Source organism: Jaculus jaculus, chromosome 10 (genome assembly GCF_020740685.1).
Source record: "Jaculus jaculus isolate mJacJac1 chromosome 10, mJacJac1.mat.Y.cur, whole genome shotgun sequence".
NCBI classification, from domain to species: Eukaryota; Metazoa; Chordata; class Mammalia; order Rodentia; family Dipodidae; genus Jaculus; species Jaculus jaculus.
The window spans coordinates 62609285-62629550 of record NC_059111.1 but is presented as its reverse complement, the minus strand read 5'-3'; the positions used below and the strand labels follow the sequence as shown (position 1 = coordinate 62629550).

The window sequence follows — 20266 nt, the reverse complement described above, 5'->3', positions numbered from 1 at the left end:
TTTTAAAAAGCATCTTGGGGCTGGAGAGATGGCTTAGCGGTTAAGCGCTTGCCTGTGAAGTCTAAGGACCCTGGTTTGAGACTCAATTCCCCAGAACTCACATTAGCCACATGCTCAAGGGGGTGCATGTGTCTGGAGTTCGTGTGCAGTGGTTGGAGGCCCTGGCATGCCCATATTCTTTCTCTCTCTCTCTCTCTCTCTCTCTCTCTCTTTCTCTCTCTCTCTCTCTCTCTGCCTCTTTCTCTCTATTGTTCTCAAATAAATAAAATTTCTAGTTCATACCATAAATATAGTTTTACTTTTCTAAGTAACTATCAGACTACTTTCTAAAGTGGTCATACCTTAGCCATTTCTACAAAGTGATGCATATAAATTCTAGTGGTTCCATGTCAAGGACTGAATGCTTTTGGCCCACAGAATTCATGATGAAGCATTAACTCATGGTATGAAGCTCTTTGGAGATGAGTTAGAACTAAGTGAGGTCATAATATTAGAGAACTGGCATAGATAGTCCGTCTTCTGTAATTTCCACCTACCCAATGTGATTAGTATGTTATCAATTTCATTCACATTTAAGCTTCTAGATTAATAGATTTTGTACCCACTGCATTTTGTTCTAAATTTCTTTGATTTCACCTCTTTACTATTTTCTTCCTTTTGTTGTTTTGGGGTTTGGGGTTTGATTTGTACTTATTTTTCTAGTTTCTTAAGTTTAACCATAAATGGCAAACTTTCTTTCTGCTACTGGCACCTAACACAAGGTGTTCCTCAGAGCATTGCATTGGGTGCGTCCCACACCTTTTAGTCTGTGTACTTTTGTCATTCAGCTCAAAACATTTCTCGTGTGATTCTTTCTCTGACCCAATCATTTATAAGTGGTTTTTTTTTTTTAAATTTCTAAGTATTTAGGACTTTCCTTGTCATCTTGTTACTGATTTCTAACCTGATTATACTGATATTAGATAACATACTATATATTATTTAAATCTTTAAAATTTATTAAGGTATGTTTAGTGTTCCCTACTTGTAAACATATGGTATATCTGGTATACATGTCATTGTTGGGTAAATATATGTGTTGTTCTCATATGTTAATAAGCCTGATGATAGTCAAATCTTCTAAATATTTGCTGATTCTATCTACTTACTTATCCACTAGTTATTACATGTTGTTAAAATACCCAGCCATAACTGTGTTTGCTTTTGCCCTTTAATTCTTTCAATTATTGTTTCAATGGTTTTGAAGTGTTATTATTAGGCACATCACATTCACATCATTATGTTTTCACAGAATTGGTCATTACTTGAAATGTACTTCTGTCTCTGGTAATACATTTGCATGCAAATCTAATTTATCTAATGTTGATATAACTTTGAAACTATCCCATACTTAATATTAATATGGAAATATAGTTTTCATGTATTTGTTTTGACCTGTGTATTTTTAAATGTGTTTTTTATTCTTATGTATGAGCATTACTTTTTAATTTATCATTTAAAAAATATTTCATTTATTTATTTGAGAGAAAGACAGGGGGGGCGGGGAGGGAGAATGGGCACACCAGGGCCTCCAGCCACTGCAAGTGAACTCCAGATGCATGCAACTCCTTGTGCATCTGGCTTATGTGGGTCCTGGAGAATCAAACCGGGATCATTTGGCTTTGCAGGCAAACACCTTAACTGCTAAGCCATCTCTCCAGCCCCTTAATTTATCTTATCTTTTGCCTTTTGAATGTCTAGTCCATTAGCTTTTAATGTGATTGTTAGTTATGCTTGTTATGCTGTCATTTTTTCATTCCTGGTTTTTCCTTATTTTTCTGATTATATATAAATGCAATGCCATAATTCTACTTTAATTTTCTTGTTGACTAACCAGTTAAAGTTTCATGATTTTCCTATAATTATAACATACATCCTTGACTTTTCAGTCTATTTACAGTTAACAATATTGTGCTTTATATAGTATATAAAAATCTTGTAACTACATATCTTCATACCCCCATACTTGTTACAGTTCTCATATATGTTGATATACACTCTAATTATATGTATATTTGACTACCCAAAATGATCTATGTTTATAAGACTAAGATTATGTTTATTTTCCAGCTATCATTCTCTGATTCTTTACTTTGAATTATTCTGTTTACTTTTTCTTCATGTTCACATATTCTTTCCTCTATCATATCAGTAATTGGTTTTTCATGTCCTAAAATTATAGTTTTCAGTTCTAGGACTTTACTTTGATTTCTTATTACTGTCATTACTGTAACTTCCTATTTCTCTGCTGATATGTGCATACATTTAAAATAATTGTGTTTTACTTCACTGAAGGAAGTCAGTTTCACTCTAGTGAGGAGTCTTTTAAAATCCTTAGTCTTTGAGCTAGAGAAATGGCTTAGTGGTTAAGGCATTTGCCTGCAAAGCCAAAGGATCTAGCTTTCATTCTCCAGGACCCACAAAAGTCAGAAAAAAAGGTGGCACATGTGTCTGGAATTCGTTTGCAGTGGCTGGAGGTCCTGGCATTCCCATTCTCTATCTCTCTCTCTGTCCCTTTCTCTCTCTCTCTCTCCCTCTCAAATAAACAAATAACATATATATTTTTAAAATCCTTAGCCTTTAGTTCTAGCATAATGAAGTGAGTCTAGTCTGATATATTTTGTTTTTAGTTAAGTACATACTCCCCATTTTGGATTCTACATATGCTGGCTAAAAACAGATTATATCAACAATTTAATGTTGGACTGTTATTTTTATCTATGAATACTGCTTCCCTTCTTTTCACATGCAGTTTTCTTGGCTGAGTTCACTGTAAACTATCTCTTGTGCAGTAGCTTTGGCCTCTATTCAGAACTTATTTCTTTGACTGGGCAGCTGTCACTCTGTTCCATGTAAACATGGCTCATGCATCAGTCAGGGTCTCGGTGGGTCTCTTCCCTGGCTCATTCCCTGCTCAGCTTCCTCTACTCTTTTCAGTTCCTTTAATTTTCCTGCTCCACTTTTCAGGTTACCTGGTGCATAAAGACTTCAGGCTTTCCCATGGTAACCCACATCAGTGTATCACATGGACTGTCCTGAGCCCTGCACTAAAAGCAACCACAGGGATGGCATTTATTTTTATAGCTCCCCCTTCCTCCACCAGACCATCAACATGAACTCCTCAGTGCAGACTAGCTGCTTCTTTTGTTTTCTCTCCAAAATCTTCAAGTACATGGCTTTTATATACTGTCCAGATTTTTAAATTTTCTATAAGAAATACCATTTAGTAAGGTCTTAGTCTGTCATATCTGGAAGTGGAAGTTAATTCATCTCTTACAATTTTAGATACCCAATCACAGACTGTCTACAAACAGGCAGTTTTATTAATGAAAGAAAAGCAAGGCTGATCCACTGGATAACAAAATAATTAAACAACAAATTGATGCCTCCAGTACCCACTGTGTGCTCACTACTTTGTGAAAGCAATTTACAGGAGAGTCTTTTTAAGAGCACGTCAATGGGAAAGAAAAAGAAAATATAACTCCAGAGGACAACAATGAAAGCTATAGACAAAGAAACACAAATAGTAGAGGCTGAATTAAAAGCTATTCTATTTGAAGATATATATTTTGTTCAGTAATCACACTAAAGATAACATCAAGTAATACTAAATATAATTTAATAACAGAAAAATAATTTCTTAAAGAGTGCTAATAAGAGGACTAAGAAGTGCCATGTTTACTTATCCACATGGATAAGAAGATTTACATTGACTCGCATAATGAAAACTCTTTAATCCAACATGGGTGTTGACTTCTTCTAAGACAGAAATCCCTAGTTAACAGCTAATGGTTTCAATATAATCACTTAGTTCAAACAGAGTTTAACAGAACTAAAAATGTTTTAAATATATTAATATGTTTTCTATAATATAACCATTCTTAATAATATGCATGTTATTTTCACAATATGCACTTAACCATATTTTGCCAATTGTCTCAGGTTCTATTGAACACCAGTGTAAATATCCCCACCCTAGTATACTATGAGCAAGAAAGTCACTTATATAATGAAAGAAGTTACTTATATCTAAAGATAAATGAACTAAAATTAGATACAATAAAAAAATTTGTTCCTGAGTCACATGAGTCATAAGTCAGGTACTAAACAGCCTCATACATCCATAATGGGTAGTCAAATATAGAGCACATCCATTTGCTGCAAAATCTCTTGGACAACATTGGCCTAGAGGCACAGTCTAGAAGAAAGAATAGGCTTTTCTAGAACATTTTGACAGCCACAACTCTAGCATTTCTTCCTCTCTTGATATCTATGTACTGAGTTTTTAAATTCTGAGTGTTCAGTACAAATTCTGTGGCTATCCTCTCTCTGTTAATACCATCTCTGATAGATATTAGTATTCTTTCAAAGAAACATAAAAAATTCAGATCCTCTATTGAAAGAGTATCTTTGATATACTGGTAATCACAGAAAGGATGTAACAATGTAGATATATATTAAAACATAGTTTTTCAAAAGAGGACTATAGTAATAAAAAAGTTAATACTATGACATATTCCCATGTCCTAGAAATACACTTACACAGAAAATTGTCAAAAAGTTGACTAATATGCTCCTCTCTACTAAGAGTGAAACAGGAAATGCTTAGTAACAGCTTTGAAAACCCAAAAAGGCATAAGAAACATTGTTCTGTGACTCAATTTAAAAGAAAAATCTTCAATTATTTTGTCAAAAATTTGCCACTGTCTGCTAACATTGTTAGCCAATGCCTAAAAAGGTTCAGCTACTATTACTCATTATACACATGTTCAGGCTTAAATAAAACAACCTACATATTTTTCATTGTCACAATATGTCAAGGTGAGAAAAAATGTTCCATTTTTCTGTCAAATATTTGAGCAATATACAATGTTTATCACATGTCAAAGCGAAAAATTAATATATATGCAAAGTAATTAGGCAGACAGCTGATGGCAACAATTTTGTCTTTAATGGGTAATTTTTAAAATAATGTTATCTTTTTATATTATGCAGAATGAAAATCTACATTAAAAATTAATACATTTTTAAGTTTTTCCTGACAAGGTTAACTTACTGAATCATTCCGACCAAAGAAGGTATATATTGCATACAAGTAATAATCAAATAGCTGGGACATGAAGTGGATAACATCAAAGGCAATGGGCTTAAGGATATTCATCATCTGCATATATTTCCCTGAAAGAAAGAATAAAATATTAAATAAAATTAAATTATTAGTCTATAATTATTGAATGTAAAAGTAACAGTAAAAGTGTTATACAGGCTGTTCACTTGGTCCTCTGGGAGAGCCCAATATTCCTTTGTCTTCTACATATGGGATCAGATAGATTTTTACACACACACACACACACACACATATCATTTAGTCTTGCTAATGTATTAAAATGGCATATGAAAGCTTAGTAAAGATGGGTGAATGAAACTGTAAATATCAAGTTCAATCCCCTATTTCTGTTTCCTTTCTAACTAGAAAGAAGTGTATTTATGAAATTTTTTTCTACTTGTGTGCAGATATAAAATGTTGAAAACAGATTGGTTTGTCTTCCAAGTAAGTCAAGTACTGGCTCAAATGCATTTAACTTATAGCTATAAATTTTACTGGCTCTTTTTCTTTTAGAGAAAGTGAGAGAGAGGAAGCATTGGCATGCCAAGGCCTCAGTCATTGCAATCAAACTCTATATGCTTGCACCACTGAGTGGGCGTGTATGGCCTTGTGCCTGCCTCACCTTTGTATGTCTGGCTTACATGGGATCTGGAGAGTTGAACATGGGTCCTTAGGCTTCATAGGCAAGTGCCTTAACTGCTAAGCCATCTCTCCAGTCCAGCTATAAATTTTAAATTGGTACTATTAAAATACCATGACTCATTAATTGCATATTAACTGCAATACAAGAAATGAAATTTTTACTCTAGAAAAGTGTCTACTATCCACACCTAAGAATTCAGTTTATGTCAGGTAACTTAATAAATATATATGTTAATTTTATATTAATAATGAAACATAACCTAAAGAGAATGCACTTAAACATTATATATGAAAATACATTTTCTTAAAATGTAATTATCATAAATCACAGTTTTAAAATATTTTATGTTTATGTATGAGAGAAAGAGAAGGGCTTCTTGGTACTGCAAACAAAATCCAGACTAATGCACCACCATGTGCATCTTGTTTTTGTTTGTTTGTTTGGTTGTTTTTTTGTTTGTTTTTGTTTTTCAAGGTAGGGTCTAGCTCTAGCCCAAGCCTAACTGGAATTCACTATGTAGCCTCAGGGTGGCCTCAAACTCACTGCAATCCTCCTACTTCTGCCTCTGGAGTGCTAGAATTAAAGGCATGTGCCACCATGCCTGGCTCCCAAACACAGTTTTTAAGTAGAGCTCATGACAAGGCTCCACAGGGCACTCCACAAAGCCCTACATGATCTAGTGCTTGCCACATAATACCTGCTCCTCCCCACTCCCATCATGTTGACACATCTACCAAATGAACTGCTGTGTTCTCTGAATACACCATGCCCTGCACAAGTTGTTCTTTCTATCTAGAGTGTCTTTCCCCGCTTCATCTATGAGGGCTTATTCAACTTTCAAAGTGCACTAGGGTGCCAGTGTCACCCACTGTAAGCCCTTTCTCTTGCTTCTGAAAAGAGATAATTAATCAGTCACTCCCTGTTTCTTTTCTGCTTGCTTGCCTCATAATAATTTTTTTTGATGTGCTATTTCTTATGTTAGGTTCCATTAAGTACAAGGATTATAGCCACTTCATTACTCTTATCAGAATTCCTGAAACAGAGAGGAAGCTCAAGAAAACAGAGTAGGAAATTAAAACATATTTTGCTTATTATATAAAATTGGGCATGGATATGAATGAGTAGTTTACAAATAATAGATATGGTGCTAAAAACTAAAGTTGCCAGAAAAGTGCTCAATCTGCTGCACCTACTTTACCTACCTCCAACAAGAGTGAATGTGGGCTGGAGAGATGCCTTAGTGGTTAAGGTGCTTACCTGCAAAGCCAAAGGACTCAGGTTCTATTCCCCAGAACCCACATAAGCCAGATGCACAAGGAGGCACATGTGTCTGGAGTTCATCTGCAGTAGCTAGAGGCCCTGGTGTGCACATCCTATCTGTCTCTTTCTCTTTATATCTCTCTCAAATAAATAAATAATAAACAAATAAAATTCTTTTAAAAAAAGACTGAATGGACTGATAGAACTACTGTGATCACAGAGAGATGGAATGTTGCAAGATCAGAGCCAAATTACATTGGGCTATCTGTAGCCCCTTAATAGCCATTTATTACCCACCTCTGTGCCTATCCTAACATTCTGCTGACTCTTAGAAGTAGATCAGTTTAGATCTCTTTGGCATGTATAACATACCACCAGCTTTCACCAACCTAAGTACAAAGAATGTCATCAGATGGCATCTGATAGTCTATGGAGGAGATTTCCCTATTTTGCTATAACCTGCCTATTTGATGGTCAGCTAATTCATTTGAAAGTACCTTGATTTATGACTTTCTTTTGCTCTATAACTATAGAACCATCATGAAATGGTTAATACGTTGGAACATGGAACTGGGGTAACCTAAACCTATGTACCTGGGCCATGGTCACTCATATTTGGCTCCAGAATAAACTATCTCTTATCCCCTTTGAAGTGAGTGCTGTGTCTTTTGCATTGGCATCTCCTATAGTATCAAAAAGAGTTACAGGGCTGGAGAGATGGCTTAGCGGTTAAGCGCTTGCCTGTGAAGCCTAAGGACCCCGGTTCGAGGCTCGGTTCCACAGGTCCCACGTTAGCCAGATGCACAAGGGGGCGCATGCGTCTGGAGTTCGTTTGCAGAGGCTGGAAGCCCTGGCGTGCCCATTCTCTCTCTCTCTCTCCCTCTATCGGTCTTTCTCTCTGTGTCTGCCACTCTCAAATAAAGAAATTTAAAAAAAAAAAAAAAAGAATGACAGATTTAAAAAAAAAAAAAAAAGAGTTACATACTTACAACAAGTGTTGACACAAAGGAAGCACGACAAATCCAAAAAGAAATAATCAGACCAAAGCAAGTTGGAACCCCACTGGGAAAAGTCCAAATTTTGCAGCTCTATGTCTGCCATCTGGGACTCATGATGAGACCACTACACAAAGACTGGGGTAGTTCCACTGCTCCAGCTATGCCTCTCCTGATACAGCTCACTCCAACCTGCGGCTTTCCTTGGCAGACATCCTATGGTTCCGGCATCTCCAACATTCTGGGCTCTCCCTTGCTACTTAGTCTTCACCTTCAAGCTTCCTTCAGTGGCCTCTCAGGGCAGCCATGTAGGGACTCCAACCTTGCGACACACTGCTGATGCTCAGTGGCTCTATGGAACCATGGTGAAATATTCCACAATCCCCTCAACTTTGTATCTTTCATGCCTCCAAGATCATTACCATTTGGACAAGTTCTGCTGTCAGCCTGGGATGAAGCCTGATCCCCTTGGACCATAGTTGCAGAGGTTTCTTCTGTATGCCTTCTAGGCTGGTTTTGGCAGAACACTCCCCTAGATGATTGTATGTGAGCAGGGAATCCCTTAAATTGAAGCTTTCTTCCTTCAAGTAAATTTGCAATTTCAAAAGAACCTCCAATGGGTAGGGTTTTGCCATCAGGACATATTTCCTATTGTCCTAGTATACCATAGGAGGTTTCTCTTCAGTGGTGCTGATCTTGAACAATTACAGCTGCTTTCTCAGCAGCAGCCTGAACATTATTCTGTCTTGAGATTCCTTCACCAAACAAGTTAGTCCTTCAGGCTTAAGTTCAGTGTTATTCAAGTTCTTAGAACCCTAACAAAATAGAACCAGTTTCTTTGACAACATATTACACAAACTGCCTCTAGCTCAGATCCTGGTCTTTGTTATCCTCTGAAACCTCATGAGCTGGGCTTCGTTCAGCATTCTTGTCTTCTGAGCTCCCACTAGAACGCCCATTAAAGCTGTGCTTACAATATTACAGGGACGTTCTGCTCAAAAGTTCCAAACTCTTCCATATACCCCTGGAAAACAAGATCTAAAGGCCCATGAGCCACCTGGTCAGGTTTATTAAAATAACATCCCCAATTCTAGGTACCAATTTTCTGTGTTAGTTAGCCTCTCATTGCTGATACCAAATATCTGACAAAAATCAATTTAAGGGAGGAATTATTATTTCATTATTCATTATTATTTCATCCTACAGTTCCAGGTTATAGTTCATCATAACTGAGAAGCATGGAAGCAGGAGCTTGAAGCAGTACTGGCCACCTACATTGACCCCACAGTGAGGAAGGTGACTGCAATGAATGCTACTGATCAGCCAACAGCTGTCTACTTTGTAAAGTTCAGAAACTTGACCCACAGTATGGTACAAGCTTTCCTACCTCAATTATCCTCATCAAGATAATCCCTCAACAGGCATACCTAGAGGCTAACCTACTATAGATAATTCCTCATAGATGTCTCTAGGCCTTATCAAATTAGCAATCAATAGAAGACATCAAACTCATACATTCAAAAGAAAGAACTGGGAAAAAATTGTGGAGTCTTCTTTAACGAAGGAGATTTAGAGTTCAAAGACTATGTTTACTTGGAGGTATTTAACTTTAAATCATTTCCACACAATATATTCCATTTAAATCCTCAGTACTAAGAAGATAATACTTGTGCACACTGAAAAGAGAAGTGTCAACAAAGGAGTGAATTTCTTCTGTGGTGGTTTGATTCAGGTGTGCCCCATAAACTTATGTGTTCTGAATACTAGATTCCCAGCTGGTAGCAACTTTAGAATTGTAGCCTACTTGAGGTGACATATCATTGGGACAGGTTTATGGGTATTATAGCCAGCTTCCCCTTGCCAGTGTTTGGCATGCTCTCCTGCTGCTGCTGTCTATCTGCTGCTGTTGGCCAGGAGGTGATGTCAACACTCTGCTTATGCCACATTTCCCCCTGCCATCATAGAGTTTCCCTTTGGGCCTGTAAGCCAAAATAAACTTGTTCCTCCTATAAGCTGCTCTTGGTGAGGTGGTTGCCAACAGCAACGTGAAGCTGTCTGCTATATCTTCCCATCCATTTTATGTTCTCTCCACATTAGCTACATCATAGACACATTCTGTCCAAATTCTTTATTTTTTTTTATTTCATCTAAAGCTATATTTAGGCCCCTTTGTTTTTGTTTTTTGTTTTTAATTTATTAGTTTTCTTTTCAGCAAATACAGGCAGTTTGGTACCATTGTTTAGGCTCATCCATGATGTACCCCCTCCCAATGGCCCCTCCTTGTTGACGTATATGGGTCGTGCATTGTGGAGTTAGCCCAAAGTTATTGGTACAATAAATGTCTCTGCATATCATGACCCAACATGTGACTCTGACATTCTTTCCAACCCCTCTTCCGCAAAATTTCCCTGAGCCATGTTGGGTTCATTTTTGGTCTGCTTCAGTGCTGAGGTGTTGGGGGTCTCTGAGGCTCTGGCTCTCTGGTTTGGCAGGAGTTGATTTTTCTCTGTGTTGGCCTCCTTCCCCTTTGTGCTGGTATCCGGTTCAAATTCTTTAGATGAAAATATTCTACTTTTGTTGCTCTAAGCTCAGCATGACTCTTGTCATTGTAGTTCCTATCCCTCAGACTTACCAGTCCTGCTCAAGCAAAAGCTGCCTCTATGAGATAGATCTAGAATATCCAAGCTGAGATACAAACAGCCCTAAGATTTTTTTGTTTGTTTCTGTCCACACACAGGAGCTCATGATTTTCTCCTTACAGCACTCTTATAAATAGTCCTCCATACTAGTGAAAAGTCTCCCAAAGGTGAGAGAAGCACAGCATACTGCCTGGGGCCGGAAACATCCGTTAACATTTTTGTTCATCTTATTTAGACAGCTGTACTTCTCCACTGAGGCCTTGCCTTGGCCAGCTCAGAGTATCCAAGCATCTCATGAAGTAACAACAGGTAAAATAGTGGATTCACTAGTTGGAGACCTCTGAGTAACTCCATTAAATTCCAGTTAATCAATATACATAACCTGATGAGAAAGACATCCCAGGGAGGCAGGCAGAAATGTCTCCAGTAGAGAGATAGTGGAAATAGCAGCACCTATTCCCAGCCTTAAATGAGAAGCCTGGAAAGTTAAATGATCAGACTCAATACTGTCTCCTCATTGAAACTCTAGCAAAAGAGATGGTGGTGAAGAAGGTTGAATTTACAATGTTCAGTCTTCACTGAGTAAGATTTTATTTGGGACCATGCTCTATATTACAGAGCTGATAAGAATAGGGCTTTGAGGGCTGGGGAGAAGTCTCAGTAGATAACAGGCTTGCTGCAAGCACAAGGACCTGAGTTCAGAAAGCCAGGAGGGGGTTGGAGGGAGGGCTCAATGGTGAAGGTACTTGTCTGTAAAGCTTAAGGACCAGAATTCAAGTACCCAGTACCCACATACACCAAATGCACAAAGTGGCACAAGCGTTTGGAGTTCATTTTCAATGGCTAGAGGCTCTGAAGCACTCCCCTCCTTTCACTTTCTCTCTCTGTCTCTCTCTTCCCCTTCTGGGTGTGGTGGTGCACAACTTTAATCCCAGTACCCACGAGGCAGAGGTAGGATTGCTGTGAGTTCACGGTCAGCCTGAGACTACCTAGTAAATTCCAGGTCAGCCTGGGCTACAGTGAGACCCTACCTCAAAAATAAAATAAAATAAATAAAATAAAATAAAATAAAATAAAAAATAAAATAAAATAAAATAAAATAAAATAAAATAAAATAAAATAAAATAACATAACATAACATAACATAACATAAAATAAAATAAAATAACATAACATAACATAACATAAAATAAAATAAAATAACATAAAATAAAATAAAATAACATAAAATAAAATAAAATAACATAACATAAAATAAAATAACATAAAATAACATAAAATAACATAAAATAACATAACATAAAATAAAATAAAATAACATAAAATAACATAAAATAAAATAACATAAAATAAAATAAAATAAAATAACATAACATAACATAACATAAAATAACATAAAATAAAATAAAATAACATAAAATAAAATAACATAAAATAAAATAACATAAAATAAAATAACATAAAATAACATAACATAAAATAAAATAACATAAAATAACATAACATAAAATAACATAACATAAAATAAAATAACATAAAATAAAAAACATAAAATAAAATAACATAAAATAAAATAACATAAAATAAAATAACATAAAATAAAATAACATAAAATAAAATAACATAAAATAAAATAACATAAAATAACATAACATAAAATAAAATAAAATAACATAACATAAAATAACATAAAATAATATAACATAACATAACATAAAATAAAATAAAATAACATAAAATAAAATAAAATAACATAAAATAACATAAAATAAAATAAATAAAATAAAATAAAATAAAATAAAAAATAAAATAAAATAAAATAAAGGAAAGAAAGAAAGAAAAGAAAAGAAAAGAAAACAATAATTGGGACAGAATATGTTTATAATCCCTGAGCCAGGGTGACACACACAGAAGGATCTGTAGAGTTTGATGACCACCTAGTCTAGCCAACTCAGTGAGCTCTAGGTTTAGCAAAGGAGGCTGTCTCAAAATATGATGTGGAGAGGGACGGAGAAAGATACCGAATATCAACTTCAGGCCTCTGTTTGCACATGTACCCCCCCATACACAAAAATAAATAAATAAGTAAATGAAAAAATAAAAATGTTTAAGAAAAGAATATGGCTAATCTTAGTTTCTATTATTCTGTTAAAAATTTTGGCTATATCAATATATAATATTTATATGAAAAGCTGTTATTTACCTTTTGAATTTAGCACCAGGGACATTATAAAGAGAACAAACACCCATTTTGATAATGAACACAGCAAAATACATAATTTCTTCAAATTCCTTATTCCAATAGAAGTTATGTTTGAGACCTGCATTTAACTGCATTTCCCTTCTCAATGTGTTTTAAATTTCAATTTAATTTTTTCTAATGAATATATCTTTTTAGACTAAAAATGCAAAATGATTCTTCTAAGCCCTTTTGAACTGAGCAGGGCTTTAAAAAAAGACAATATGCATGTGGCCAACAATATTCATTTCATTAATTATCTATTCTCCTCATTCGCTGGAAGAGCATTTACATCCCTGTCTACTTCATGATTCGCAGTGCTGCCTGGGACACGCCCGCAAGTCTGAAAGACACCAACATGGCAGTGCTATTTTCTCACTTCAACATAATTAGCAGAATCAGACAAACTACATCTTGAGTAATATGTTCAAACATCAAAAACTTCTGGGTCTTAACAAGGTCAGAAAGATGGCAATGATTCTGAAGAGTTTGGCTTTTCTATGAGCAGAAAAGGGTAGTTTGCACAATGAGGCTGTTATATGGGTTGGGGGGTGGGAGGCATGAGGAAAGGAAGGGCAGGATAAACTACCACCATGTATCTGGAAAGTCACCATGTGGTACAGCAGGAGGACAAAAGCACAGACAAACTCTTTCTTTTAAGGGCAGAGCTAAGCCCACCAAACAGAATTAGGAGTCTGATTTACCAAGGGGAAGAGATTTCTAGCAATTAGACCAGTCTAATAGTGAATAAGTAGCCTTGTGATATAATATACTGCGAGTGACTGTGAGTCATGAAACAAAAGCTTGATAGCCACCACATATTAAAGACATTGCTGAAAGAAAACCTATTTTGTGGGAACTTATACCAGATGACCTCTCAGCACCTTTACAATCCCGATTGTGCAAATTCAAAAGAGTTATTCAAGACACTATTCAGTTAGCTCTCTGGACAAAAGAAGAAAAGCTAATTATTTTGACAATAATTAGCCACAGGATAGCTTTTTAGAATCTCATTTTTTGTGGCATGAAAATGTGTACCTTTTCTTCTCAATACATTATAACTTTTGCATACTTTCGCTAAAGAAAGACTAAAGCATGTTGTAAATTTTATCTTCATCATTAATGAAATCTAGCAATTATTTTAAAGAACATAAAACACTCATCAGAGCTGAGGTAAATCAAACAATGTTAATGTTAATGTCATCTTCATAAACAGTGTAGGGAGTTTAGAAGACACTAAAATCTGTGATAGGTAACACTGTGGGAAAATTCTAAAAATTATTGGTCAAATATATGAACACATTTGTAAAATATAAAGGCCAAGATCATACAAGATGTTCAAATACGGACATAAAAATTGACATCTTCCTCACACCTGTAAATTTAAAATGGCATTTCTTCATGCTGCTTGCTTTCTATGAAATCATCTGCAAAGGTCTCATCTGTAGAAAGAACACTTCCTTTGATAGAAACATTGTTTTTGTGAAATCCTTGTGTCTGAAAGCAGGAAAGAATCACTAATCACTGTGGCTACCTGACAGGAGTGCTGTGAAGCTCCACAGAGCAATGACATTGAAGAATGCTTTGATCTATACACGGCACTATCATCCTGCACAAACACCTCTAAGCTCAAATATGGAGTCCTTATTACATCTCAATCAACTGGAATACTTATGACAAATTAGAAGATACAATAACTTAGTAAGCAGTTAGCTGAAAAAGTGAACTGACATTGTTTGTATCCTACTATGTGGACCAATTAAGATGAGAAGCATTCCTATGTAATAGTCTTGAGCCCTTCACTTCAGTGGGCACCATACAAACAAACCACACAAAGAGAACTATGAATAAAAGTCAGTAACAAAAGTAAGCCAACAACTGATACAATATGTTTAAATAAAAAAGGTGTACAGCTGGGGAGCCTGGTGGCCAGGTTTGATTCCCCAGTACCCACATACAGCCAGAAGCACAGTGTGCTGCATGCATTTGGAGTTTGTTTGTAGTGGCAAAAGGCCAAGGTGCAACCATATTCATTCTCTTTTATTCATTCTCAGTCTCCCTCCCTCTCCCTCTCCCCTTTCCTCTCTCTCTCTCCTAAATAAAATAATAAAATTAGAAACAAAAATGTGTATCTACTTACCAACAAGTCGTATTACATTCAATGTTGTATTTGTTAAGATTGGTGCATTCACTTTATTGAGACTATAATCTGATTTCTTCCTGCTTTTCAGGGTTTCCCGTGAAACACTTCACATGGAAAAGCAAAGGAAAGCTATCATTAGGGCTGCTATATGATACACCAGCAAGTTATTTAGCTTATCATCTAGCTTCCATTCATGAATTATTTACTGAAAAATCTTACTTTGCTTCAGGTAAGCCCAGGGTCCAGAAGGGAACCAAAATAGTAAGCCAGAAAGTAAAGTACTATATATGTATTTCTTTGATGCGAGTCATTACCAATCATTTATCAAAGCAATTAATGTGTTTAAATTCAGGGATTTTTTTGTGGGGAGGACATACTGTGTTGTACATATGTATGTGCTTGTGTATAACGTGGTGTGTTAGGGGCTGGCCCTTACCTAAAGTGGCTAGAACAGAAAATTAGCCTATTCCATAACTGTCCCCGCAATTTTGTTTTGAGCCAGTCTTACCAGAATCTCTTTACTGAAAAGAGTCTCTGATGATGATCCAGTCTGTACTCCCCCATGAACTGTGTGGCTATGCCCAGCTATTTTCATGGGATCTGTATCTGGAGATCTGTGGTCTCAGGCCTTCTCAGACCTTCACAGGCAAAAAACACACTTAACCACTGAGTTATCTTTCCAGCCCCCAGGTTGGATGGTTGGTTGGTTGTAAGAAAATTATACATCTAGGTGCAAACATGCTAAAGTCCCATATTTTGGAAGCTTATTTGAAAAATACTCCTTGGAATGTGAATTAAAACATGATGCCAGAGTCTGGTGTTGAAGGAAGGCACTAGACTCAAAAGAAAAGCAGAAATTACCTGGTAAATGCATTTAAAAGGGGGGAGGAAGGGGGAGAGCCAGGCATAGTGGCACTCACCTTTAATCCCAGCACTCAGGAGGTTGAGGTAGGAGGATCACTGTGAGTTTGGGGCTAGGCTGGGGCTACAAAAGTGAGTTTCAAGTCAGCCTGGGCTAGAGTGAGACTTTGCCTTAGAGTAAAAAAGGAAAACAAAAAAAGAGAGATACCACACAATATGATCCAAAATAGAGAGAACAATGGAGTGTGCTAAGAGAAGTAGAAGAGCTCACCATGTAGCATGTGTAACACTTAGGCATAAAAGTATCAGGAAAAGAGGTAAACAGAGTCCAGATCACTGAAAACAAGCAAACCCAAGAGGTATAAGGAGTTATCCTGAATGCAGTTAAGCAGAAAAATGATGTTGAATTAAAATTCTAGGAGGAAAATTTATGTCTAAGAATGGATTGTAAGGAGATGATACTGGAACCAGCAGTCAAACAGGCACAGAGATAACTTTGGTACAAAATACATTACATGTTAATATGAGGAAAATTTCTATAGTTAGACCCTTAGAAGTTAGAATTGGTAGTAGCTATTAATACAAGTCAATAGTTCATGCAATTCAAGCTTCTTAGGGGTAAGTTAGAAGGTATAAGAGGTTGAATTAACCCTATCAAAAGTGGAGGCATACATATATGGAATAGCAGACACTACCTTACTTATTCATTTCAATTCAAATAGGGGTTTCCTTCTGGCCAAAATTTAACCTAAATACATCTAATGAAGAAATACAACAAATAATTCTATTAACTCAAAGATATTTCAGTTACCTTACATAATCAAAGCCCCAAAATAACAAAATTTTCCCAGTCAACATATTCAAACTACATGAATTGCTCACTATTAAGAAGAGAATTTTATCAGTCAATATTTCAAGTTAATCAAGTATAAGTTAGGTATCAGAATTTTAAGGTAAGAAAGAATATACTTTAATCTATAATTTTTTAAATAGGCATATTTGTGATTAACTGAGATTAGCTTACTTCAACACATCAAACTTAACTGGAGAAGATAGATGCAGATCCTAAGAAGAGAGCTGCCCCAACATACCTCAAAAGGGGCCCAACTGAAACTAAGGACAACTGGCGAAACAAGCAAGGGTGATGTTTTCCTGTGAACCGGATACCAGCACAAAGGGGAAGGAGACCAACGCAGAGAAAAATCAACTCCTACCAAATCAGAGAGCCAGAGCCTCAGAGACCCCCAACACCTCAGCACTGAAGCAGACCAAAAATGAACCCAACATGGCTCAGGGAAATTTTGCGGAAGAGGGGGCGGAAAGAATGTCAGAGTCACATGTTGGGTCATGATTTGCAGAGACATTTATCATACCAATAACTGGGGGCTAACTCCACAATACACGACCCATTTTCATCAACAAGGAGGGTCCAATGGGAGGGGGTAGATCACAGATGAGCCTAAACAGTGGTACCAAACTGCCTGTATTTACTGAAAAGAAAACTAATAAATTAAATTAAAAAAAAACTTAACTGGAAAAAGGTGATAAAAATTTCAATATAATTATCGTAATTTTGAAGAACATAGTTTATCATAAAACAAAACAAAAATATCACTAACAGGGAAATTTACTAGAAGGTGCAAATACAAAACTCAAAAGACACTTAGAAAAAAAGTAGAGGGCTAGAGAGATGGCTTAGTGATTAAAGTGCTTGCCTGGAAAGCCAAGGGACTGAGGTTCAATTCCCCAGAACCCATGTAAGCCAGATGCACAAAGTGGTATATGCATCTGGAGTTCATTTGCAGTGGCTAGAGGCCCTGGCATGCCTATTCTTTATCTCTCTTTCTCTCTCTCAAATAAATAAATTAAAAAGTTGAAAATATTTTTTTAAAGTAGAGACTTACTGTATTCACTAGACTGAGGCAAAATTTGCTGACCTTTAAGTTAAAAGCTCTTTGATTAGCCTAATATTTTTATCAGATAATAAAGTAATTTTTTAAAGATTTAAAACAAGATTAACACGTGATACCATTTTTGAAAGAGGATTAGAATAGTCCTGCAGAAAACATCAATGATATACATGTAATAAAATGTCACAATGAGGGGATGAGGAGACAGCTCAGTGGTTAAAAGGACTTGCCTGGCAGCCCTGGTTCAATTCCTCAATACTCATTTGAAGCCAGATGCACAAAGTGGTGCATGCATCTGGAGTGTATTTGCAGAGGCAGGAGGCCCTGGTTTATGCTCTCCATTTCTCTCTCTCTTAGATAAATTTAAAAAAAAATTAATTATTTACAAGATGTCATAATGCAGCCCACTCTTGTATGTAATGAATATATGCTTAAAAAATAAAAAAGCACTCCTTCTCTCTCTTTTGCTGTCAAGTAAATAAATATAAAATATTTTTTTAAAAGGGAGGAGAGGCTGGAGGGATGGCTTAGCAGTCAAGGCATTTGCCTGCAAAGCCAAAGGACCCACATTCGATTCCCCAGGGCCCATGTTAGCCAGATGCACAAGAGGGTGCCTGCATCTGGGGTTCATTTGTATTGGCAGGAAGCTATGGTTCACCCATTCTCTTCTCTCTCTCACTTGCTCTCTCTCCCTTTTTCTCTGTCAAATAAATAAAAATATTAAAAAATAAAAGGAAGTATGGTGCTATCTGCAAAGGACAACATCTAGGGGATGGCTGAGTATATATAAATGCTTATTGAGTAAATGAATTCCAGAGACGTTTTTAAAATGTCAAACAAGCTGAATCAATCAAAAGAAATCTACCTTTAAGTTCATGTTTTATAGTCATGTAAAATTAACTATTATTTTTAATGCAATAACAACCAAATTCAGTCAAGTGAACTGACTTGTGAAATGCCAAAAGAGCTTGAGCTAAGTGAACTTTGTGTATTAATATTTTATTTTCCTCAAGTTTCACTGTTAGGGATACAAAAAAAGCCTACACTTATAGTCTTCAGAAATCATGTTTCAAGGTACATTAATTTATGTCATATTGTTATTTACATGTTATAATGACCAAATTTTTTTGATTCTTCTTGGTATTCAAAGGAAACTCTGAGCATAACATTAAAGCTAAGTGCCACTCCAAGAACAGTCACCTTTTCACTGGTGCGTCGCCTGTCTGCTCATCCACATAATCTCGTTTGAGTTCCTCAGGAACGTCACTGTCACTGTCATACTCCTGATAGGCACTCTTCTCTTGCTCATCAGATTCATACTGAAGAGAACATAGTTGGATGCTCAACAATAAGTACAAGAGTCACCTTTACTGTAGTCTTTCAACAAAATGAAAGTATGTGACATTTTTAATGGTGAAACATAGAAAAGTTCTAAATTTAGCTTAAATTTAACCATGAAGAACCATATTCTTCCTCCATTTTCTTCTGCATCATTCTACTTTAGCCAGCTTAGAAGCAAAGAGAAATAAAGATATCATAACTATGAGAGCTGGTAAACACACAATTAAACTAAATATTCACAGGTAAAAATCAACCACAGCAAACACTCATGAGACCTCAAGTGAGGAAAGGAGGTATCTATGCAATGGTTTTTAGGGGAAAATAATCTCCTGGAAGTTTTGTCATACTCATTTCCATTTTGCTAATTAATTATAAATAGGTTAAGTTGCATGTTAGAAACTACCTGCCACACAAGCAGGGCTTTCTGGGCAGGTTGATAACTAGGCAAAAGCACATGGAGTGAACTCTAGTTCTCCCCTGCCCAGCCAGCAGGGTGCTGACCTGCATACAGAGTGCAGCGGGCCTTCCTCAAGACTGTCCTTCCCTAAGGGATTTAGTGGTAGAATGAGGAGGAATGTCATATTTGAGAGTAATACCTACTGGTGACTTCTAATCAACTGAGTTTTCACATGGATGTCTTAGATCCTGTCAGCAGAGTTGTAATCTCTAGTTTTGTTGCAGCCAGGTTCGCATTGCTGGCAGATATCACCCAACCAAGGGCAGCTTGTGGGATAAAAAGATGTTTCTTTTGGCTTACAGTCTTAACGGGGGAGCTCCATGATGGCAGGGGAAAACCATGGCATGAGCAGAGGGTGGACACCACCTCCTGGCCAACATCAGGTAGACAACAGAACAGGAGAGTGTATCAAATACTAGAAAGGGTAAACTGGTTATAATACCCATAAGCCTGCCCCCAACAATGCACTGCCTCAAGGAGGTGTTAATTCCCAAATCTCCATCAGCTGGGAACCTAACATTCAGAACAACTAAGTTTATGGGGGACACCTGAATCAAACCATCACAAGTTTGTTCTCACAGATACTCAGAATTTACTGGATATAATTCAGTTCATGGTAGTTATGTAATTGG

The 20266-nt window shown here is 36.4% G+C and overlaps 1 protein-coding gene across 1 annotated transcript in view; it reads right to left on the bottom strand.

The window, feature by feature from the left end:
* The window catches only part of Vps50 (VPS50 subunit of EARP/GARPII complex), a 159690-nt gene that overhangs the window by 23623 nt on the left and 115801 nt on the right, over window positions 1-20266 (bottom strand). The window contains exons 19-21 of the mRNA XM_004656224.3: window positions 19037-19155; window positions 15063-15169; window positions 5096-5217 (exon numbers count right to left, since the gene is read on the bottom strand). Coding sequence (XP_004656281.1) covers window positions 5096-5217; window positions 15063-15169; window positions 19037-19155 — 348 coding nt within the window. The remainder of the gene's footprint in view (window positions 1-5095; window positions 5218-15062; window positions 15170-19036; window positions 19156-20266) is intronic.